We start from the raw sequence: 25,342 nt of genomic DNA, 5'->3' as shown, positions 1-25,342 counted from the left end.
AACAAGAGAATGGTGTGGTTGCATTAATGATCACAGGTTCACATTAAAGAATTCCAATAAAATAAATTCTCAAATAACCCTAATAAGTCACTAAGAATTGCTAAGTTGAAGAGGTTAGGTCAATGTGAGATAAGTGAACATTGTTTTGATGGCTATTTCTTTGATCAGAATGATTAGTTCTGTGCTTATAACATTCAGATGAAGAATTCTGCTTCTAACAGTGTGATGGAATAGATAGTATGAATAACTCTCCTATTGGAAAACAGACAAAAGCTTGGGTAAAATAGGACCAAATGATCTTTATGAATGCACTCCTGAAATGATACAGATAGAATCAAAAGAATTTTTTTTTTTTAATTGAAAGCAGGAAGTCTAGAAGATAAGCATTCATCATAGCTTTCCCACTGAGGGTTTCTACTGAACTAGCAATTCAGTAGAATGACCACTGCATGGAGATGTCAAAGAAGTCTAGCACCTCCCATTTCCCCAAGATGGAACGTCTAATAAGATCCCCTTGTTGCACAAAGCAGACACCCCTGTTTGTAAGAATAACAGGTCACAAATAGCCGAAGACACTCTTTTAAAAAATATTTTTTAAAATAGGTTTTTATTGATTTTTAGAAAGAGAGGAAGGGAAAGGGATAGAGATAAACTTCGATCAGCTACCTCTTACACACCATCAACTGGGGATCAAGCCCACAACCCAGGCATGTACCCTGACCGGAATGGAACCAGTGACTTATTGGTTCATGGGTTGATGCTCAGCTACTGAGCCACACCGGCCAGGCCAAAGACTCTTGAAGTATGAAAATAAGGAGAGGAATCATGAGAATGTAGTTATTCATGTTATAATCAGTTAATTCCTTATTAGTTATAAAATCTTTATTTTATGCTGTACAGAGGAAACATTCGTCTATTGCTTATATTGTAAACACTTGAGTAACAGTGAGAATATATTGAGGTGGAAAATTTATTTTAGGTCTAGCAAGAATGTAGGGGGGTCCATGCATAAATTTTAATAACTACATTGCTACATTGCTGTAGTAACTACTTAACTAGAGACATTACTTTAAAACAAACATCCTGCATGGCTTTCTGCATTTGTTTTCCTCATTTCAACATTGCTGATTCTGGATAGACTATTTGTAATATTAGTGTAATAAACCATGTTTAATGGCTCACAAATATTTATAGTAAATATTATTCATTAAGCACCTACTATATGCTAAATGCTCATATGTTGTCCCAAGGATTTTTATAGGATATACTTCTAGGATGGGAATTGCTGAGTTGTAAGGTATATGTGTTCAACTTTACAAGGTAATGTCAAATTACCCTCCAAAGTGCCTGATCAGTTGAAATTCTCTCCTGCAGTGTAAGAGAGTTTGCATTGTTCTTATTAACACTTGGTATCGTCCAACATTTAAAAATATTTACCAATCTGGGAGTATGAAACTGAGGTTCAGATACATGAAGAAATATGCCGGGGATAAAACAGTGAATAAGTGCTGGTGCCACATACAGTAGGCTGGATTTCAAAGAAATGGAAATACATATTGGTTGATTCTTTTTTATAACAATGAGAATAGTTATTAAAAATGGGAGCAAGATTTCTTAAGTATAATAATGTTACTTAAGAACTTCCTTAGGGGGAACTATTTCTGAAAGTGTGATTTTATTTATTTTATTTTTAATTTATTGATTTGAGAAAGAGAAGCATCAATTTGTTGTTCCACTTACTTATGCATTTATTGGTTGATTCTTGTATGTACTCTGACTGGTGATTGGAGCCAAAACCTTGGCATATCAGGATGATGCTCTAACCAACCGAGTTATCTGGCCACAGCCTGAAAGTATGATTTTGGATTTAATTAGATCAGAATCACCTGGTAGTAGTGGGTTTTTGGGGGTGGGGGGTAATGGTGGTGAGGAGGGGAAGTACTTAATACTAGTACTTTTAGAAAACTCAGGACTCATCTCTAGATTTACTAATTTAGGATCTCTAGGAATGGGAGAATAGGCATCAGAATTTTTAACAAGCTCTTCTAGTTTTATTTTTTGTTTTTTAATAAACCCTAAAGTTTAAGGACTGCTTTAGGGATTTTGAAGTAATTCCCAAAATACTGCTTGATTTACTAACACACATATAAACATGGGAACAGAGGCAGAAACTTAAACCTACACATATGTAATCACTCCTTATTGACTTTTGTCATCTAATTTCCTTTCTCTAAGAATTTATCTTACTATTTTTCTCTTATTTTTGTCCTCTTGTCTAATCTGCATGCGATATGTTAGCATTAGGACTCCGGCATCAATAACGGTAATTCTCTCTAAACTTTCTCTGCCTGGCTGGCCCTTACTCCTTTAAAGAGGACTATAGGATGTAAAAGATATGCTCATATAACAATGCAATCAGTTAATTCATTCTTTATAAAACTGTTGATAGCAATTATACCAGTCTTGGGTAGGTAAAAATTTGGACTCAGTGGTTAAAAAAGTGTAGTTTTGTGGAGCTGGGGTCAGAGCTGTGAAAGATCCTCATGTTCTTCTCATTACTATCCCTTTTCAAGTCTATTTTCTATGTGATAACTAATTTTAAGGAGGAAAACAATGTCTGAGCTAGCTGAAGAATTAGTAGAAACACCCTTCAGACCCCCTTTCCCAAAGACACAGACTTTAATGAGATCCTGTGATAATATCAGGAATGGATATTGTAGACTCAGAAGAACTGTATACTGCTTACCTGCCCAAATCTTATAAGCACTGTTTTTGTTATTGCTGAGCAAATTTTTGCTTTTAATTAAGTAGTATAGCTAATTGTGTTTAGAATTTGATAATTTTATTTCCTGTGGGTTTTTTTCAGACACACCAATTACCAAATACTTAAAAGTTCCCTAAGTTCAGCAGAAAACTGTTCTGCATAACTTTTATCTAAAAAAATGAAGTAAACAGAATGTTAATCACCTAGACTCTAGATTTTGCAGGAATCATCCTTAAATTGGGCTTTCAAAATTATGTGCATTTCCAAGTTATCTTACATTTTATTGTTTTATTATCCTATATATTAAAAGCCTAGATCAGTGGTTCTCAACCTTCTGGCCCTTCAAATACAGTTCCTCATGTTGTGACCCAACCATAAAATTATTTTTGTTGCTACTTCATAACTGCAATGTTGCTACTGTTATGAATCGTAATATCTGATATGTAGTATCAGATGTAAATATCTGATATGCAGGATGGTCTTAGGCCACCCCTGTGAAAGGGTCGTTCGACTGCCAAAGGGGTCGCGACCCACAGGTTGAGAACGGCTGGCCTAAATGGTGTCACGTGACATCGTCACAAGATGGTCACCACAAGATGGGTGGCAGGGGAGGCAGTTGGGGGTGACCAGGCCGGCAGGGGAGGGCAGTTGGGGGTGACCAGGCCAGCAGGGGAGGGCAGTTGGGGACGATCAGGCCGGCAGGGGAGCAGTTAGGCGTCAATCAGCCCGGCAGGGGAGCGGTTAGGGGACGATCAGGCTGGCAGGCAGGCAAGCGGTTAGAAGCCAGCCGTCCTGGATTGTGAGAGGGTGCAGGCCGGGCTGAGGGACACCCCCCTACCCGTGCACCGGGCCTCTAGTTTGGTTATAAAATTAGAAAATTACTATTAAGGGATCAATGTCATAATTTATGAAACAGATGTTTAACAAAATCTGAAAATAATATGTGGCACTTTGTATGTTATGCTTTCAAAAGAGGTTTTAAGTCGTATATTATATGTAGAAGTTGTTAGCTATTCAAAAGGTACAATAAGAGATTATTGTTTAGCCGAAACCGGTTTGGCTCAGTAGATAGAGCGTCGGCCTGCGGACTGAAAGGTCCCGGGTTCGATTCCGGTCAAGGGCATGTACCTGGGTTGCGGGCATATCCCCAGTAGGAGATGTGCAGGAGGCAGCTGATCGATGTTTCTCTCTCATCAATGTTTCTAACTCTCTGTCTCTCTCCCTTCCTCTCTGTAGAAAATCAATAAAATATATTAAAAAAAAAGAGAGATTATTGTTCATATCAGTGTAATCAGTTGATACTCCCTGATTATACTTTTTCATTTTGCACATTGTCAGAACCTTGGACCTTAATCTTATTCTTTGATTGATAATAGGGACCAGGGAAAGATCACTTGTATTGTTTGGGATAGTCACATCTGTTCAACTTGATTAAGTTGAGGGTATTTGCATATTCTTAAGTATTTCTTCTGAGAGAACCTAAATCCTTCTCAAGTGCTTGATGCTTTTTGAAATTCATTCATAAGGTATCTACATGCACTAATAGTTCTGTATAATATTGCTGTGCATAATCTGACAGATAAGACCACATTTTAAAACAAGGTATTCTTTAGGGATGTTACATTACATTTTTTACTTGTTCTGCTGGTAGAAATGTCAAAAAATTTTTAAAAGGCTGTTTCAGTGTTTTGATTAAATTATTATATCCTAATTTTTTTTTAATTAAATCTTTATTGTTCAGATTATTACATTTGTTCCTCTTTTTTCCCGCCATAACTCCCCTCAATTCCCGCCCCACCCTCCGCCCTCACTCCCCACCCACTGTCCTCATCCATAGGTGCACGATTTTTGTCCAGTCTCTTCCCGCATCTCCCACACCCCTTTCCCCCCCAAGAATAGTCAGTCCATTCCCTTTCTATGTCCCTGATTCTATTATAATCACCAGTTCATTCTGTTCATCGGATTATTTATTCACTTGGTTCTTAGATTCACTTGTTGATAGATGCATATTTGTTGTTCATAATTTGTATCTTTACCTTTTTCTTCCTCTTCCTCTTCTTAAAGGATACCTTTCAGCATTTCATATAATACTGGTTTGGTGGTGATGAACTCCTTTAGCTTTTCCTTATCTGTGAAGCTCTTTATCTGACCTTCAATTCTGAATGATAGCTTTGCTGGATAAAGTAATCTTGGTTGTAGGTTCTTGGTATTCATCACTTTGAATATTTCTTGCCATTCCCTTCTGGCCTGCAAAGCTTCTGTTGAGAAATCAGCTGACAGTCGTATGGGTATTCCCTTGTAGGTAACTGAGTTTCTTTCTCTTGCTGTTTTTAAGATTCTCTCTTTATCTTTTGCTCTTGGCATTTTAATTATGATGTGTCTTTGTGTGGTCCTCTTTGGATTCCTTTTGTTTGGGGTTCTCCGCGCTTCTTGGACCGGTAAGTACATTTCTTTCACCAGGTGGGGGAAGTTTTCTGTCATTATTTCTTCAAATAGGTTTTCAATATCTTGCCCTCTCTCATCTTCTGGCACCCCTATAATTCGGATGTTGGTACGCTTGAAGCTGTCCCAGAGGCTCCTTACACTATCCTCGCATTTTTGGATTCTTTTTTCATTTTGCTTTTCCGGTTGGGTGTTTTTTGCTTCCTCGCATTTCAAATCATTGACTTGATTCTTGCGCTCCTCTGTTCTGCTGTCAGGAGTCTGTATAATATTCGTTATTTCAGTCCGTGTATGCTTAATTTCTAGTTGGTTCCCCAATATAACATCGAGGGTCTTATTAGTTTTCTTGTAGATCTCATTAAGTTTATCGGCGGCTTCTAAACAGTTCTTGAGAGACCTTAAAAGTGTGGTTCTGAACTCTATATCTTCCATTGACAATTTTGTCCTGTTTCTTTGTCTCCGCATTTTGTTATGCTTCCTTGGTGCACCCCCTAGTGGTCTTTGTGCGCAGTCTTATAGTTAAACCTTGATTGTTGTAGCTAATACCAGGGAGGCTTTGACCTCCAGGCCAAGTGGCTATGAGAATCAGCTGTGTCAGCAGTGAGAGAACTTCTGTCCTCTAGGGAGGTGCTAATCTAGCCTTTGCCTGAGGCTATCCGGCAAATGCCTCTGTGCAGGGCTTGGGCGGGGTGGGTCGCACAGGATCAACAGGGTGGGCCGGAGAGAGCAGTTATGGCAGCTCTCAGTCCTGTCCCCAGGGGCTCTGCCTCTCTGAGTCCCAGCACCCGCTGCAAAGCTCGGAGAGAAAGCTGCACTCGCTCTGACCGAAGCCAGACAGTCCCGCTTCTCCCGTTTGAGTCTGGGTCCCTAAAGACTCGCCTGTATCTGGAGCTCAGAGTCTGCGACTCCCTCCCGATTGAAAACGCCAACCGCGCCCTCCGCCGCCAGCCCACTCTGCCCACTCCGCACCTCAGAATTTGACTTCAGCACTGCGCCTCCTCTGAGTGTCCGTATGCGTTTCTCTTTCCTCCTAGTTGTAGGACTTCCACTCAGCCAGCGTTCCTGTGGTTCTGGGTGATGTCCGTTCTGTCTTTTAGTTTCACTTTTTAAGTAGTTGTTCAAGGCAGCAAACTCCAGCGTTAACCTATGCTGCCATCTTGGTTCTCCCTATTATATCCTAATTTTAGACAAATGTGTAAATCATAGGACAAATGAAGATTTATTAAATAATTCAAATGGTAATGGTAGTTTTTCCTGCCTTGGTTGGAAAATTAAGTAATTTTATAGAAAACCAATGTAGAGCTTGAATGTATTTGTTTAATCTCCTTATTTTATAGGGAAGGTTACTGAGGCTCAAGATCATGTAGTTTGGAAATTAAGCCTTATTTTAGGTCTGAACTCTCAGACCAGTAAACTCTACGAAATGCTAGTTTATGACTTCTGGTTACATTAATGATGGTATGACCCCTGATTTACATTATTTACAAATTGTCCTAAAATTTCCCATATGATATTAACCAGTGCCACACCAATAAAATTAATTAAAAAGATAAAATTTTCCCTTGCCATTAGAACACATAATCAGGAATTATTATGTCTTATTCATTATAGCATTTCTCCAGAATTGACACCTTGTCTTTTTCATACTTAATACCCAATCATTATTTTGCTGTCCTGTTATCATTGTTCTCCTATGCTATTATTCTATAAAAGATAATTTTGAAATAAGATAGTTTATTAATGGAATGTTAAATACCTTTGATAGCAAATAGGTTTCATTTTGTGTTCTATTTTTGATGAATTGGCAATTGCTAGGTGGAGAAGTATTTTTATATCTTCTGGGTTTGCTTAGCAGTGTCTGCCACTGGCATAGGATTGGAGAAACCAACTGTTTCTTCCTTGATATGTGTGATCTTAGGAAAGAGAAAGAACTATAGACTAGAGCAGGGGTGGGCAAACTTTTTGACTCGAGGACCACAATGGGTTCTTAAACTGGACCGGAGGGCCAGAACAAAAGCATGGATGGAGTGTTTGTGTGTGAACTAATATAAATTCAAAGTAAACATCATTACATAAAAGGGTACGGTCTTTTTTTTAGTTTTATTCATTTCAAACGGGCCGGATCTGGCCTGCAGGCCATAGTTTGCCCACGGCTGGACTAGAGTGATTAGAAAAGGCCCAGGAAGAAATAAGGCTCAAAGTATGGGATAGAATTCAGTATTTATAGGCAGAATGAGGTAGAATGTTACCAAGGCTGGGTGTTTCCTTAAAAAGTATAGGCATTCAGAAAGGTTAATTAGGTTAATGTAACCTAATATCATTACTTTTACATTATAATGTTGATAGGTTATCCTATCTAATAAAAGAGAAACATGGTAATTAGCGTACGACCGCTACCCTTCCCATTGGCTAATCAGGGCAATATGCAATTTAACTGCCAGCCAAGATGGCGGCCAGCAGCCAGGCAGCTGGAAGCGAACATGAGGCTTGCTTGCTTCAGTGACAGAGGACTCCAACGTTCCCTGCCTGCCGCTGCTGGCCTCTGAGCTGCAACTCTAAGCAACTATGTTACAAATATAGAAGCTAAACAAAACCCTAGAAACCTGCTTTAGTCGCTGGGCTTCAGCCAGCAGGATCACAACATTGTTTCAAATACAGAAGGTAAACAAAAGCCAGAAACCTGCTTTCAGCAGCGGAGGCCTAAGAGCTGGAGCCTCAGAGCTAAAGCTGGCCCAGAATAAAAAAAAAGGAGCAGTTGGGAGCTTCAGTCACCCGCCAGCCTAAAAACAGCCCTCAGCCCCTCATCCAGGCTGGCCAGGCACCCCAGTGGGCACCCCCACCCTGAAGGGTGTGTGACCACCCCAGTGGGGACCCCCAGCCTGATCCAGGACACCCTTCAGGGCAAACCAGCCAGCCCCACCCATGCACCAGGCCTCTATCCTATATAGTAAAAAGGTAATATGCCTCCCAGCACCGGGATCAGCGGAGCCGCAAGGCCTCCCAGCACCGGGATCAGCAGAGCCGAGAGGCCTCCCGGCACCGGGATCACTGTGACAGGGGGCAGTGCCCAAACCCCCTGATCGCCCTGTGGCTCTGTATGTGACAGGGGGTGGGGCCACAACCTCCCTATCTGCCCTGCTCTGTTCGTGACAGGGGAAAGCATCCCAACCCCCTGATCAGCCCTGCTCTGTGCCTGATAGGGGGGAGCTCCCCAAACCCCTGATCGCCCTGCGGCTCTGTGTGTGACAGGGTGCGGTGCCCCAACGCCCTGATCAGCCCTGCTCTGTGTGTGACGGGGTAGAGCCATAACCTCCCCATTGGCCCTGCCCTGAGTGTGACAGTGGCAGGGCCCCAACCCCCTGATCGGCCCTGCTCTGTGGGTGATAGAGGGTGGCGCCCCAACCCCCTGATCCGCCCTGCTCTGTGCGTGACAGGGGGGAGCTCCCCAACCTCCTGATGGGCCATGCTCTTTGCGTGACAGGGTACAGAGCCCCAACCCCCCTGATGGGCCCTGTTCTGTGCGTGACAGGGGGTGGCGCTGCAACCTCCCCATCGACCCTGCCTTGAGTGTGACGGGACAGTGCCCCAGCCCCCCAATCGGCCCTGCTCTAAGCCCGACCAGGGGCTGCACCTAGGGATTGGGCCTGCCCTCTGCCACCGGGGAGCATGCCTAAGCCAGCAGATCATTATCTCGTTATCTCCTGAGGGGTCCCAGACTTCGAGAGGGCACAGGCAGGGCTGAGGGACTCCCCCTCCCCACCGAGTGCACAAATTTTTGTGCACCGGGCCTCTAGTATTAAGTATAATCAAAGGAAGGAAAACAATTATTGCGAACTTTGATACCTGCCCCTGTGCTTTTTACAGGGGCCCTGGAGACTTTCTGTTCTAGTTTCCTTTCCTGAGTTATTAAGGGTTGTTAAGTCTTCCCCAATTTTTGCCTGTGTCAGCTCTCTCCAATTTTATATCTGCCTTACATATGTAAAAGTTGTGATAAACTCATTACAATTTTATTTCATTATTATGTTACAGGAATTCATTGGAGAAGGAAGTCTCAATTGTTGTTTAATCATATTATTAAAATTGTATTTTAAAATATTTGGTTATAAAATAAATGACTCCAAATAACATAATAATTTTTTATCTTCCAGGAATCTCCTTCTGGTCGAAGGAAAGCTCTTGCTACTAGCAGCATCAACATGAAACAGTATGCAAGCCCTATGCCAACTCAGACTGATGTCAAGTTAAAATTCAAGCCATTATCTAAAAAAGTTGTATCTGCCACTCTCCAGTTTTCATTATCTTGCATTTTCCTCCGGGAAGGAAAAGCCACGTAAGTTTATTTTGTCCAAAAATCTGCTTCAGAGTGTGTTTTAAAACACTGTAGGTTTATAGCTTTGGACTCAGTATATTGGCAACAGTTGAGAACATCCTACCACATACCAATCATTCTTGCCATTCTTTGTTTCAGAGGCTGAATTAAATGAACTCCTTGTTATTTATAGCCTCTCATGACTCTAGAGAATGAACAATAATATAAAAATGATTACAGAAAGTTTCACATTTTATATTATAATTGTATATCATAGTATATCATACATTTTTTTTTTTATATTTTGGTGTCTTCGGTATAAGTGGTTGTACTCTGAAATACAGACAATTCAATTTGTGGAGCTGTTTGGTTCAGCTGAGATATGAGAGGAACCCAGAATGAAAAGTTTAGGATAAGAGTAATGAAAGAATTAAAGGAACCTTTGCCAGTTCATGTTTTTTTGGCTCAGCCTTCCAAAAACTGTATAGCAAGGTGTACAGGTAGACACACTTTGTTATAATCACTATCCTTTTCAAAATTCACCTTCTAAAGCTCTGACTAGGCATTGCACGAAGATAATTTCTATACCCAGTTCTAGTCTCCTAAAAGACTTACCAGGTTAAAAAAAAAAAAAAAAAAAGTAACATTCACTCTAGTTAAGTCATGGGGTAAGTGTATGTTTGGGGTATAGTGAAACCGTTAGTACCTATTTGGAGTGAAGATGGAAATGTAAATTTTACACCTTGACTTAAAAGGTGAGGGGGAAAAGGCACGTATAAACATTACAATCCAATCTGAATCACACTTCTGAATGTGTTTGACCTAGTGAAATGTGGTTACTATAATTGGTCATGTCTACTTAACTGATTAGACTGAATACTGTGGGTCAGAATGAGATGTTTGGCACTCATCTACAGGGCACAAGTGACTTGGTAGATAACATAAGCCTCTTCTCTGGAAAGTTTGCTTCTAAGTGAGTGTTGTAGAGAGTGCAGAATGGAAGCATTGGTCTTTCATATCAGGACCTTAAATTGTAGACTTAAATATTGAGAAATTAAAAATAAAGACCTTACCCTGAAATCCAGGCCAAAAAGAAAGGTAAGGAAATAGAGAAAGAAGAGAGAAAACAAAATCAGAGAAGATCCTTTGAAGGTGGACTCCTTTCCAGTGGGCCGAGCAGTAAGTGAGTCAGTACCATTCACAGAAATATAGGTGAGAGGAAATTCAGTCAAACCAAGTATCTCAGTTTGAGTGAAGCATTCTCTCAAACACCCTAAATTCCCTCTTTCCTCCTTACCTTTCCCAAAGAAAAATGTTCAGGGTTAAAATATGAGGAAATTAAATAGGTAAAATTAAGCAAATTAGCATTTTAAGAATAATATATCTTGAAATTATCCCTGTTGATAGGTGAGCAACTTGTAAGGCATTCATATAATGTAACATAACTTTTTGTGTTCATGCAGACTTTGTGTTACTAACTTATTTTAAAATGGGGAAATTATCTTAATTCTAAGCTTATATGAGATAAAATGCAAAGAATTTCAAACAACCAGTTTAGTCTGCAAAGTTATTATATTTAGAAAAGTGAATATTTACAAAAGAGATTTTAGTGTGTGTGTTTTTTTATTGTATTGTGCTAAAAACATGAGAAACTTTTAATTTGGCTTTCTGAGTTTTGAGGAAGTATACCTGATTAAAATTTAGTTTGTATATGACATGTTAGGAATATGTTTCATTCACTGTAGTTTGTTTGAAATTTAAGATTAAAATGATAGATCAGGAAAACTTAAATTTTTTATGTTTACAGTATTTAATTTTTCTTTTCTATTCTAATGTAAATTTCATAAATTTATATTTTACATACTTCAATATAAAAACATTTATCAACTATATGGTCCAACTTATAATCAATCCAGGTCATTTTCTATCTTGTAATTCTTTTTTTTAAAAAATATATTTTATTGATTTTTTACAGAGAGGAAGGGAGAGGGATAGAGAGTTAGAAACATCAATAAGAGAGAAACATCAGTCAGCTGCCTCCTGCGCACCCCCCACTGAGGATGTGCCCGCAACCAAGGCACATGCCCTTGACCTGAATCAAACCTGGGACCCCTCAGTCCACAGGCCGACGCTCCATCCACTGAGCCAAACGGGTCAGGGCTCTACCTTGTAATTCTTAAAAAGACTAGACTTTGTCTTAAGGTGCTTTTTGTATTACATTAATTCTTTAACTTTTGAACAACTATAGCCTCTTTCAGAAAAATGCACCTTTAAACAAGATTTAAATATAATTTACAGGACTTTATTCTACTTCTTTTTCTTCTAGTTCACAAAACCAAAAGGGTTCATGGACTTCAGATTAAGAATTTCTATTTTAATTCCTTATGAAAATTTAAATATTTTAAAGTCTAGATCTCATCTGATTTGCCAATTATCTCCTTGTTTTATGAAACAAGTTTTTGTTTGCAGACTTCATGGTTAGGAAACCCTACTTTAATCCCATAGAGAAAATTTTAGTCTTCCATATGTCTGCAGCACAGAATTAATGTAACTCCTAACCAGTTAGTTTTTAATCCTGTTTGCTTTTTACTAATTAAACATGTTTAAAAATTAATAAATGAGTGTTTAGAGTTTTCAATAGTATTATATAGCTTTAAGAAGAATTATTAATGTACAAAAAAGGAGTATATTAATATTTTCTTAAGCATCAGTTCTTTTTCAAGTAATGTCATTTAATGAACTATGTATTATATTATAAATCATTGATGTAGGGATGAAGACATGCAAAGTTTGGCTAGTTTGATGAGTATGAAGCAGGCTGATATTGGGAATTTAGATGACTTTGAAGAAGATAATGAAGAAGATGATGAGAACCGAGTGGACCAAGAGGAAAAGGCAGCAAAAATTACAGGTTGGTTTTATTAAGCTGTAAGTTTATCTTTTTTTTTTTTTTGTAAAGTTGAAAGCTTATTCTTATTTCCCAGGAAACACAGTTTCACTAACAAGGCATTTCTTCTTCCTTAAGCCTTTATAATCTAACTAGAGGCCCGATGCATTAAATTGGTGCAAGAGTAGGCCTTCCTTCACCTGGCTGCTGGCACAGGCTTCCCTCCGGCACCCGTGATCCAGGCTTCCCTTGCAAAGGGAGACCCTGCCCACCTGCTGCAGCCCACCGATCGGTGCCCTGGGCCTCCCTCTTTGGGGCGATCGTGGAGCCCCCTCATTGATTGCCCCGCTAGTTGGTGGCCTGGGCCTCCCTCTGCAGGGTGATCATGGTGCGATGGCCAGGCCCCTGACCAATCACATTACACCCGCCTTGGCTGGCCTGGCACCAGTGGGTGTCATAGCGTGGTCATCTGGATGGTCATCTGGAAGGTTGTTCCGCTGTTCAGCCATTCGGTCAATTTGCATATTACGCTTTTATTATATAGGATATTCCATTTTGCTCTCTGAAAACTTTGCATGTTGCTGGTAATAACAAATTTCAGCAATTTAAGATCATGTCCAAGTTTAGTTAAGAATACATAGAATTGCCGTAACTGGTTTGGCTCAGTAGATAGAGCGTCGCCTGTGGACTGAAAGGTCCAGGTTCGATTCCGGTCAAGGGCATGTATCTTGGTTGTGGGCACATCCCCAGTAGGGGGTGTGCAGGAGGCAGCTGATTGATGTTTCTCTCTCATCGATGTTTCTAACTCTCTTTCCCTCTCCCTTCCTCTCTGTAAAAAATCAATAAAATACTAAAAAAAAAAAAAAAAAGAATACATAGAACTTTACTAGAACTACTAATTATAATATAAAGTAGCCTGAATATATTCATACTTATTTTGTCAATGTACGAATGAATCCTTTATAACAGTGGTTCTCTCAACCTTCTGGCCCTTTAAATACAGTTCCTCATGTTGTGACCCAACCATAAAATTATTTTCATTGCTGCTTCATAACTGTAATGTTGCTACTATTATGAATCGTAATGTAAATATCTGATATGCAGGATGGTCTTAGGCGACCCCTGTGAAAGGGTCGTTCAACCGCCAAAGGCGTCGTGACCCACAGATTGAGAACCGCTGCTTTATAAAGAAAGAAATGAGAATTTGCATTAGCTAACTTCTAGTGCATGGATGTTTTATCTTATATCTAGAAGCTTCCATGCAATTATTCATTATAGTTGGTTTGATCAAACTACTAAAATGTTAAGTGATTAGAACCTCTTTGTATTAATTGGTCAATAAGTACTTATTGGCAATCTGGCTATCACACTTAAGGATTTGATATGCCTTTATTATTGGAGTGAAAATAAAGCACTAAATATATATACATCAGGCAAAATTTCAAGACAAGAATGATTAAATAAGGCATACTGATCAATTACAACACCTCCTCTAGCCCCTTCTGGCTATTATTTTTATTTCAATAACATTTTGGGATTTCCCCCTCCCCACCCCCAGTAATTAATGCTGACATTTGCATTATGCTTAAATGATGTCAGCACCAATTATATAATTATTTTTAAAATGCCATGTCTTTCCTGTCTTTGAGATCTCTGTTTTATTTGGCTAGCTGGAGTACTCCAAGTTGGTGTTCTTCTGCTACCACCAAAGGTGACCTTCTGCCTGTCCTTCAAATTTTAATTCTGTTGCCACATAGTCTGAGAAGCCTTTCATGCTAACTCCCCACTTAAGCTTGACCACTCCATCCTTTATGCTAATACTATACCATTTACAAATGCAGGCATTTTTTTTACAGCAAGAGTTTTTATAATTCCAGTGGGATATAATTTAATCTTTTAATTGGAGGATACAGTTTGTTCTTTGTTAATGGCTTTTAGTTAAAACTAAATATCAGTTAGACATTAGTACCATAAGTAGGAATAAAATACCCACACATTTACATAGCTGTTTTGAGCTATATTGTATTGTTTTAATCATAATAATAGGAAAAATTAGTGATAACAGTATGTCACAAGTTCTGAGCTGGTTGAAAGGAAAAGAAAGGACATTATTTTTTAGGAAAATACAGATTTAATGAAGGCATTCAATAATAATTAGATTTTATAGTTCATTGTCTTAGTTCTTTTGGCCTCCTGTAACAAAATACAATAGATTGGATAGCCTATAAACAGCAGAAATGTATTTCTCACAATTCTGGTGGCTGGAAGTCTGAAGGGTGCTCACATGTTCTTATGAGATCCCTCTTTTGGGTCACAGACTCCTTATTGTATTCCTCATATTGTGGAAATGGGCAGGGTTGTTCTTTTGGGCCTTTTCTATAAGAGCATTAATCTCATTCATAAGGGCTCCATTGTCATGACCTAATCACACCATCCAAAGGCCCCATCTCCTAATACTATCACATTGGGAATTAGGATTTCAACATATGAATTTTGGGAGACACAGACATTCATACCATAGCAACCATTATTTCTTAAACGTACATATATATACCTTATTTTTTTAAATATATTTTATTGATTTTTTACAGAGAGGAAGGGAGAGGGATAGAGAGTTAGAAACATCTATGAGAGAGAAACATCGATCAGCTGCCTCCTGCACACTCCCTACTGGGGATGTGCCCGCAACCAAGGCACATGCCCCTGACCGGAATTGAACCTGGGACCCTTGAGTCCGCAGGCTGACGCTCTATCCACTGAGCCAAACCGGTTAGGGCATACCTTATTTTTTAAAATTTCTTTTCTTCATTGATTAAGGTATTACATATTTGTCCTTATCCCCCCAGTGCCCCACCCCCACCCCACCCCCCACATGTGCCCTCAACCCCCTAGTGCAGTGATGGCGAACCTTTTGAGCTCGGCGTGTCAGCATTTTGAAAAACCCTAACTTAACTCTGGTGCCGTGTCACATATAGAAAAATTTTTTGATATTTGCAACCATAGTAAAACAAAGACTTATATTTTTGATATTTATTTTATATATTTAAATGCCATTTAACAAAGAAAAATCAACCAAAAAAATGAGTTCGCATGTCACCTCTGACATGCGTGTCATAGGTTCGCCACCACTGCCCTAGTGTCTGTGTCCATTGGTTAGGCTTATATGCATGCATACAAGTCCTTTGGTTAATCTCTCCCCTTTCCCCCCACCTTCCCCTGCCTTCCCTCTGAGGTTTGACGGTCTGATTGATGCTTCTCTGTCTCTGGATCTGTTTTTGTTCATCAGTTTATGTTGTTCATTATATTCCACAAATGAGTGAGATCATGTGATATTTATCTTTCTCCAACTGACTTATTTCACTTAGCATAATGCTCTCCAGTTCCATTCATGCTGTTGCAAATGGTAGGAGTTCCTTCCTTTTACAGAAGCGTAGTATTCCATTGTGTAGAGTTACCACAGTTTTTTAATCCACTCATCTGCTAATGGGCACTTAGGCTGTTTCCAAATCTTAGCTATTGTAAATTGTGCTGCTATGAACATAGGTGTGCATCAATCCTTTCTAATTGGTGGTTCTAGTTTTGGGAAACCATAAAAATCTTAGAGGAATCCGTAGGCAGCAAAATCTCAAACATATGCCGTAGCAATATCTTCACTGATACAGCTCCTAGGGCAATGGAAACTAGGGACTAGTTTTATTTTTATTTCAAAATAAAAAGCTTCTGCACAGTAGAAGAAACCATCAACAAAACAACAAGAAAGCCCACTTCATGGGAGAACGTATTTGCCAATGTTATCTCTGATAAGGGTTTAATCTCCAACATTTACAGGGAACTCATACAACTTAACAAAAGGAAGAAGATAAACAATCCAATCAAAAAATGGCAATGCCCCTAAATATACCTTATTTTTTAAAATTTCTGCCAAAGGAGTAACTTCTTTTTAGATAGTCTAAAATTCTTCAGTCCTAATTGAAAAAATTGGTTTAATGTAACTTGTGATGATTCAATATTTCTTTGGAATGTTACCATTATTTACACAGTATATTTCTTTTCCGTATTTTATGAAATACTATGTTCTAATCCTTTTTTCATCTCTAGCTTCTAGCACATTCATTGTCTAGAACATATTGAGAATTTAATATATGTTAACTGAAAGGTCATAAGTAAATGAATTGGGGCTTCCCTCCTATTGTAGCCCATATTGATAACTCTGGCTTATTATCTTACTGAATTCATTTTTACCTTTAATCATGTACTACCTTATACAGGGTAGTGTGGTCCCATTTTATGGAAGGAATGGGATCAGGAGGAGACACATAATTCAAACCTTAAATAATTCAAGACTAGTTTTCCAAAGTAATGAATGTAAAATGTGTGTTGAAGGAGCAAAGATAGATGGGGATCATGGGTGATTAGATGCACATTCTAAGTAAATCCATAATTATTGTAATAAATTTTTGCTTTGATGTTGCATTTTTTCCATCTGTATTTTCTATTATATTTTCAGAGCACAGTCACTTAATAGCACAGCATTTCATGGCAGTTGTTTGGTGTCCTAAGTTGCATTTTTTTAGCACATGCAAATTCCATTTCAAAGTTATTAACTTTCAAGAATTATTTTGTTAAGCATCAGCACTACTACTATAAAAATGTTTGAGTAAATTAGTTTTAACATAATAAATATATTACAAAATTAACAGCAGTACTGTTAAAATAATAGCTGAAGTAAACAAAACAAATGTTTTGTAAACATGGTACAAATAAAGTATGGGTATTTTTATTTACCAGCTAAAGTGGCAATAACTTAAAGCACAGCTTACAGTCACTCATCCTTTCTCCTCTGAAATTGTTGACACAGTTTTTTAAAAGGAAGGAATGATTACTTTAGATTCTTCCTATATTATATCTTTATATTGCAATGTAAATACATAAAAAATGCAATCACATTATATCAATAAAATTATATAGGTATATTATTACCCAACTAAGTTGCAACCTTCTTGAAGAAACAGATTGTTACAATTATTTTGTGCATCTCTTAGATTGACACCTAGAGGCAATTCATGTAGTCAGTGATTTCTTATGGAACATTGCTATAAGGCAGTAGTAATTAACATAATATATCTTCTGAAATTACAGTCTTTTCTAAAAGAAAATTAAATTCATTGTATCTCTACTTGGACTAATCAAGTGTCTCTACCCTTTTCTGTCTGAGGCAGAATTCACAACTAACTGTAAACATTTTGGGACTGGCTCTTAGGTAGGAAGCTTTTATTGATGCTACATGTATAGCTGTATTCTACAGAAGTGTAGCACCAGTGAATGGGCAAGGGAATTTTGAATTGCAATTGGAAAAATAACTGAAATATAGTGGGAGTGATAGACCTTGGTGTTAAAGAAATAAAGCCTTTTAATGAAAAGTTTACTTTCATAATCATATGAAATTTTATAACATTGTAGCCTGTATTAGAAATTATTTATGGTTTCAAAATAATCTGTACCTCCATCTATACAGCAACCTCACAGTGCTTGAACCAAACTTTGGTAATATGATCATCATTGGTAAGCGTGTTGAATATTTGAACAAACAAGAAGAGAAAGAGAAAGACTCCTGCATAAATGTCAAAGTCCTATTGAATACAGCTCAGAAAATCAGGTTTAACTGAAACAGTTTATAGCAAAACATTATCAGGGAAACCAGATATTATCAGACACTTGCTTCCCTGTTATATCTGTAGTTGTTGCAGAGATCACCAAATATTCTCTGCAGGCTTCACCACACATTCAGAGTCTCATGACCTGAATAGGTCAAACTTGCATTAGATTCATTTACAGCGGTTCTCAACCTATGGGTCGCGACCCCTTTGGCAATTGAACGAACCTTTCACAGGGGTCGCCTAAGACCATCCTGCATTTCAGATATTTACATTATGATTCATAACAGTAGCAACATTACAGTTATGAAGTAGCAATGAAAATAATTTTATGGTTGGGTCACAACATGAGGAACTGTATTTAAAGGGCCAGAGGTTGAGAACCACTGAAGGATATTGGACAGGAAACACCATGACAGCAGAGCATTCATCTTTTACTGGGGTCCTCACAGCAGCCCACGTGCTATTCTTTGACTTCTGTACTCACATGATAACTTGAGTACAAGGGGACAAGAGCCACATAGTTACGTCATGGATTACCTTAGAATCTTTATGCTGTTCAAGAGCTGATATCATTTGTAACAGTTTGATAAGCATAATTTCTCAGGTCCGCATAAGGGACATGCCCAGTTATTAGTCTCTATAATCAAAGAAGCTGAAACTATGGCCTTCCATTTAGAGTCCTCCCATGCTGATGCAATTTATAAATCAGGATTCATTTTTCCCATAAGTAATGTGCCTGTTGTTTGTTCATCTTTTTCTTTTAGTTGGTAAAGTTAATTTGGGGGGAGGAAGAGAGAGTGATATACTGGCTACCTTCAAGGAACATAATCTTATAGTATAGGTTGTAGTAGAAGAGATTACAGTTCATATTTGAGGAGCTAGAGTTGATTATGGTATGACTCAGCCCTCTGAGATTAAATGTCCTACTTACTAAGGCTGTGAATGACCATGAGTAGGTCTCCCTCCTTTCATTTGAAGGTTCCTTAGAATAAACTTGGGACTGAGGTCGGGGAATACATCCATTAATTTGCTTCTGGTTTTTACCTGAGCATATACCCTGCAGTACCTGGGAGACTCATAAGCAAAGCCATAGGATTATTGTTGACTCTATAAAGTTTTAAAAAGGCAACATATTCTGGAGATCTGTGTAAAGAATGAGAATTTCTGGAATACTTCATCTGTTTGTTAGGTGGAAAGTAGGATAGAAACAGAGAGATGGGGTTATTTCTGATTTTTTGAGCTAAAAGGCTAAGGCACCACAGCTACCTCCTTTTTAAAGGATTTTGAGACCTAGAATAAGAGACTGGAGTCAGCAAGAATATCTCATCCGAGTGTTCAGATCTCAAATATGTGTCACCTCAGAGAATAGAAGTGGCAGAAGATACAGATTATAAATTTATCCTACTTTCTGTTTCACTCTTAAACTGTAATGCTGCTTTGTTTTTACTAACGACAGCTGAACATTCTCTGTCATCCCAATCAGGACTTAGAATTCTGCAAATACTGAGAGCCCATTTCACAGAGTCAGAATGGAAGTGAAATCTGAAGAAGTTAGAAGCTCTCCAATATTTACTTAGGGTAGGAACCAGGAGACAAATAATATTTTAAGTACCAATAAGTATTTGCTGAGGATTTGTCCTAGGAATGCAAGATTGGTTTAACCATATTAATAGAAGGAGTAAAACCATATAATTATCTCAAAGGAACATTTGACAAAATTCAATACCAAGTTTCTCAGCAAAGTTTTATTATAAGGGAATTATCTTCATTTTGATAAAAGCATCTGTGGAAAGCTGCAGCTAACATCATACCTAATGGTGAAACCCTGAACACTTTCCTCCTAAGATTGGAAACAAGGCAAGGATATTTGCTCTCGCCACTTATATTCAACATTATTCTGGAAATCCTAGCCCAGCACAAGACACAAGATCAATGTAGGAAAATATGTATTTTTATATATGAACAACTAACATTTGGAAAATGAAATTAACAAAATAATTTCATTTGTAATGGAGGCTAAACATAACATAGCCTCCTTAGAAATAAAAGATGTGAAAAACTATAATACATTACTAAAAGTAATTAATGAGAGAAATTAATAAATGGAGAGAAATTCTTTGTTCACATATTAGAAGGCAATATTGTTAAGATGTCATTTGTACACACATTGATCTGTAATTCAACTCAATGCCATTAATATTCCTACCAGGCTTTTTAAAAAAATAAAAATTGAAAAGCTGATTCTAAAATATATTTGGAAATGCAACCTGAATAACCAAAATAATCTTGAAAAAGAGAAGAATTATTATTCTACTACTACCTTACATCAAGATTTTCTTTAAGATTTACTTAAAGCTATGATAATTAAGATAGTGTGGTATTGGCATATAACAGATTAATGGAAAAAAACAGAGAGTCCTGAAAAACCCAAACATATTTGGCAATTGATTTTTAACAAAAGTACAGTATAATTCAGTGAAGAAAAGAAAGTATTTTCAACAAGTGATGCTAAAACATCCAGATGTCCTTGTGGAAAAAATGAGCCCCAATTCATACTTCACAGCATACCCAAACATTAACTCAAGATAGATTATAGACCTAAATGTGAACAAAGAATCTTTCTTCATTTATTAAGGTCTTCTTTAATTACCTTCAGAAGGTCCCTGGCTTGATTCCTGGTCTGAGCAAATATCCAGGTTGTGGGTTCAATCCCCAGGCGGGGTGCATACAGGAGGCAACCGATCAATGTTTCTCTCTCACATTGATGTTTTTTTTTCTCTCTCTCTCCCCCTCCTTCTCTCTCCCTCTAGCCCCCTTCCTTCCTCTCCCTCTAAAATCAATAAAAACACATTTTAAGAAAATGTTTATGGGCTAAAGCAGTGATGGCAAACCTTTTGAGCTCGGCGTGTCAGCATTTTGAAAAAACCTAACTTAACTCTGGTGCCATGTCACATATAGAAAAATTTTTTGATATTTGCAGCCATAGTAAAACAAAGACTTATATTTTTGATATTTATTTTATACTAGAGGCCCAGTGCACAAAAATTTGTGCACTCGGGGGGGTTGGGGAGGTCCCTCAGCCCGGCCTGTGCCCTCTCGCAGTCTGGGACCCCTCAGGGGATGACCACCTGCTGGCTTAGGCCCACTCCCCGGGGGATTGGGCCTAAGATGGCATCAGACATCCCTCTCGCAGCCTGGCAGCCATCGGGGGATGTCCATTTGCCAGCGGGGAGCAGGTCTAAACTGCAGTTGGACATCCTTAGCGCTGCTGAGGAGGCAGGAGAGGCTCCCACCACCACTGCTGTACTGGCAGCCATCAGCCTGGCTTGTGGCTGAGCAGAGCTCCTCCCATGCAGAGTGCTCTGACCACCAGAGGGCAGCTCCTGCATTGAGCATCTGCCCCTTGGTGGTCAGTGTGTGTCATAGTGACCAGTCATTCCCAGTCTTTCTGCTGTTAGGGTCAGTTTGCATATTACCCTTTTACTATATAGGATAGAGGCCTGGTGCATGGGTGGGGGCCAGCTGGTTTGCCCTGAAGGGTGTCCCGGATCAGGGTGGGGGTCCTGCTTGGGTGCCTGGCCAGCCTGGATGAGGGATGATGGCTGTTTGCAGCTGGTCACACCCCCTTCAGGGTGGGGGTCCCCACTGGGGTGCCTGGCCAGTCTGGGTGAGGGGCTGAGGGCCGTTTTCAGGCTGGCGGGTGACTGAAGCTCTCAACCTCTCCTTTTTTTCTTTTTCTTTTTCTTTTTTTTTTATTCTGGGATTTATTTACCTTCTATGGCTGACACTGGAACTGAGAGCTGGCTTTAGCTCTGAGTTTCGGCTCCAGCTCTGAGACCTCGGCTCTGAAAGCAGGTATCTGGGTTTGTTTGGCTTCTATAATTGAAACACTGTTGCAGCTCCAGCTCTGAGGCCTCCCTGGCTGAAAGCAGGAATCTGGGGTTTGTTTAGCTTCTATAATTGCAACATTGTTTCTTAGAGTGCAGCTCAGAGGCCGGCAGTGGCAGGCGGGGAACCTTGGCTTCCTCCATCACTGGAGCAAGCAAGCCTCCTGTTCACTTCTGCTTGCCTGGCTGCCAGCCGCCATCTTGGTTGGCAGTTAATTTGCATATCACCCTGATTAGCCAATGGGAAGTGTGTCGGAGCTACGGTTAATTACCATGTTTGTCTATTATTAGATAGGATATTTAAATGCCATTTAACAAGGAAAAATCAACCAAAAAAATGAGTCTGTGTGTCACCTCTGACACGCGTGTCATAGGTTCGCCATCACTGGGCTAAAGCCTGTGGAAAAAGTAACATCTTTTGAATCTCAATTTCTGCCAGGAAGTTGAAATGTTACCATCTTAAAATGAGATATCCTTGTACTGAATTTTGTTATACTTTGAAGAGAAGAATGACGAACATGCAAGGTTTGCAGGTATCTTATCGTTTTAGGCAACTTACTATTTTGTTAACTCAGCTACTGACTTTCCTAAAGGGAAAAGCCCCCCACTCTTTGTGCCACTGCCTCCTCCCCCATTTTTTATTCAGTGTGATAATATCTGGTGGTCAATTTCTATCTTCTTTTGCCTTCCTAACAGTAAAGAAGAGTCTCAAATTACTTGACCCTTTGCTTCAATTGCCTGCCCCTAATTTAGTTTTCCTTCTCATTCTCACCACTGTTGAAACAAGTTCAGATTGACACACTGTTACGATAACTGAATGTGCTTAGTATGGGTTTATTGAAGAATAGGGTAGAAATTTGTGCTATAACATAGCATTATTAGCATTTTTCAAACATGTAAATTTTTGGCAAAATAGTGCTTTACAAGTAATAAAGTATTATATAAATATACTAGAGGACCAGCGCATGAAATATGTACACGGGTAGCGTCCCTAGCCTGGCCGGTGATGAGGGCCGACTGGGGCCTTCCGGCTGCCGGCTGGAGCCTCCCTTCCCCAGCTGCCAGCTGGAGCCTCCCTTCCCTGGGTGCCGGCTGCCAGCTGCCAGTCGGGGCCTGCCTTCCTTCTGCACCACCCCCTGGTGGTCAGCACACATCATAGTGAGCAATCGAACTCCCAGTCTCCCAGTTGAACTCCCAAGGGGACACTTTGCATATTAGCTTTTTATACATATAGATTGGTCCAGGGAATTTTTTTTTTTTTTGGGGGGGGGGGTGTCAGGCTAGTATATTACTGGGAAAGCGTCCTACTTAAAAAAATAAAAATCTGGGAATAAATTTTTGTTCTAAATCTCCTTTTCATTTATTTAACTTTCACCCCTGATTATAAATGTGAAAAATATTGACTGTGGAAAATTTGTAAGAAACTGGAAAATACTTTTTTAAAAGGAGAAATATATAACAAAATTATGCCCACATATACAACTGCCAATTGAATTATTTCCAGGAGAGGCACCTGTAGGTAGGTATGGCCAAACCGAATAGCCCCCATGCCATGCTAGAACTACTATTCACAAAATCACCCAAGATAAAAACCTGGAAATTATCCTTGATTCTTTTCCCCATACCCTGTGTCAAACTAACTATCAAATGTTTCTTCTTATTCTTTAGTTAGCAATATTTATTGTGTGCCTCTCCTCATGGAGTAGTGATGCTGAACTACTTACCTTTGCTTCCTATGCTGTTTTTTTTTCCAATGATGCCACCATGTTGAGCCTGGACTGATGTTTCTAAAATGTGCATTTGATCTTTCAATGGATTCCCAGAGCTGTCAAAGTAAAGTTTACATTCTTTAGTTTGGCCACAAGAACTTTCATAAGAACATTTGTCAGCCTCATTTTATTCCATTCCCCATCTCTGGCATCTTAAGCCCCAAACAACTTGCAGTTCCACAAATATGTCATGTTCTTATTTGCAGTGCCCTCCATTTTCTTTTTTATTTTAATAGTAATGTCTGTTTGTCTAATTTAGCTCACATCTGAGTAAGTTCAGAAGGTATTCCTGACCTCAAAGTCTCTCTTCTAGTTTCACATAGCCTATGAAGCATATTTCAATCATAACATGTATCATATTTATCATACACGGTGTATTGCTTTACTTGTTTCTCTGTCCCTAAAACATATACAGCCATGAGGGCAGGTACTATTACAGGCATTTAATAGGTACTTAATAAATGTTTATTAGATAGATAAATGGTATTTCTTTGGAGTTTGCTTCTTGTTATGATTTGGATTAACATTTGTTTGCATACCAAATAAAGGGAACATTGGTATAGATTATTAAAATGACCTTTCCCCTGTTAATATGAATGAAAGTTGTAGAAGCAGAAGTTCTAGGATTTAAGTAAGTTATGAATAGGTAAAACTAGGATAGGAAGGAAAACTTAGTGAAGTGAATGGAAAGAAGAAATTACTTTGGATTAGTTAATGAGGAAATGGTTATTGTTTTTAGATATTACTGAAAGTAATCAGTTTAGGAAATACTCTAAACATCCCCCAAAATTAAAATGTAAATAATTTAGTCATGTAATAGAGTCATCTTAATAGTATTTAAATAAATGCCCACATTGTACCTAAAACTATAGAACAGTATTAATGATCTGAATGTAAGGACCAAGTCTAATGTTTCTTCAGTATTCCCTATAATGCTCATTATATAATATGTTTAAATAAATTACTGATTTCTACTTTCATTGAGATTACAACTAAGAATATAAAATAATAAAAATGTGTAATAAACTGAAAATCTTTGGGCATTATTTTTAAATGTTTTAACTAAGTAATTGTACATTTGGGGATATAATGTAAATGATACTAACATATGTGATAAAATGTGGATATTCAAAGAATACCTCAGGATATTTATGAGAATTAATTCTGATAACATATGTAAAGTCCTTCCTACTGCTCAATAAATATTAGATGTTATTATTAACATTTTTTCATATTTTCAATGTTAAAGACAAACCATTTGCAAATTTTTTAAAATACATAACTAGTAATGAGTGAAAATAAATCAGTATGTGCTGGTAATCACTTAACACTGATCTTTGACTCTATTATATTTTCCTAAAAATTACAATGCAATAGAGTCACCTTAATAGTATTTAAATAAATGCCCACATTGTACCTAAATGTGGTAGGGACAATGACGAGTAGTTGGAGGTAGGGGATGAATGAATTCTACCTACTGAGAAATTTGCTAGGCTGGTTTGAGTCAGAGTGGAGTTTAAAACTATTGGCAGAATAAAATGGAAGAGGAGTCTGACTATTCATCTCTTATTCAAATTCAAATGAAGAGTTTAGTTGGTATTGTGTTTACTCCTTATTTTCTGTGGTT

The 25,342-nt window shown here is 38.5% G+C and overlaps 1 protein-coding gene across 9 annotated transcripts in view; it reads left to right on the top strand.

Annotated features, from left to right (window-relative positions):
- Nucleotides 1–25,342, top strand: part of EHBP1 (EH domain binding protein 1) — a 324,049-nt gene that overhangs the window by 104,692 nt on the left and 194,015 nt on the right. For all 9 annotated transcript variants that reach the window (XM_036334392.1, XM_036334393.1, XM_036334397.1 and 6 more), the window contains 2 exons: nt 9,355–9,536; nt 12,287–12,426. In XM_036334392.1, coding sequence (XP_036190285.1) covers nt 9,355–9,536; nt 12,287–12,426 — 322 coding nt within the window. The remainder of the gene's footprint in view (nt 1–9,354; nt 9,537–12,286; nt 12,427–25,342) is intronic.

This window comes from Myotis myotis, unplaced genomic scaffold (genome assembly GCF_014108235.1).
Source record: "Myotis myotis isolate mMyoMyo1 unplaced genomic scaffold, mMyoMyo1.p scaffold_m19_p_14, whole genome shotgun sequence".
Classification (NCBI taxonomy): domain Eukaryota; kingdom Metazoa; phylum Chordata; class Mammalia; order Chiroptera; family Vespertilionidae; genus Myotis; species Myotis myotis.
Note: the sequence above shows the minus strand (reverse complement) of the source record. Positions and strands in the feature narration are given on the sequence as shown.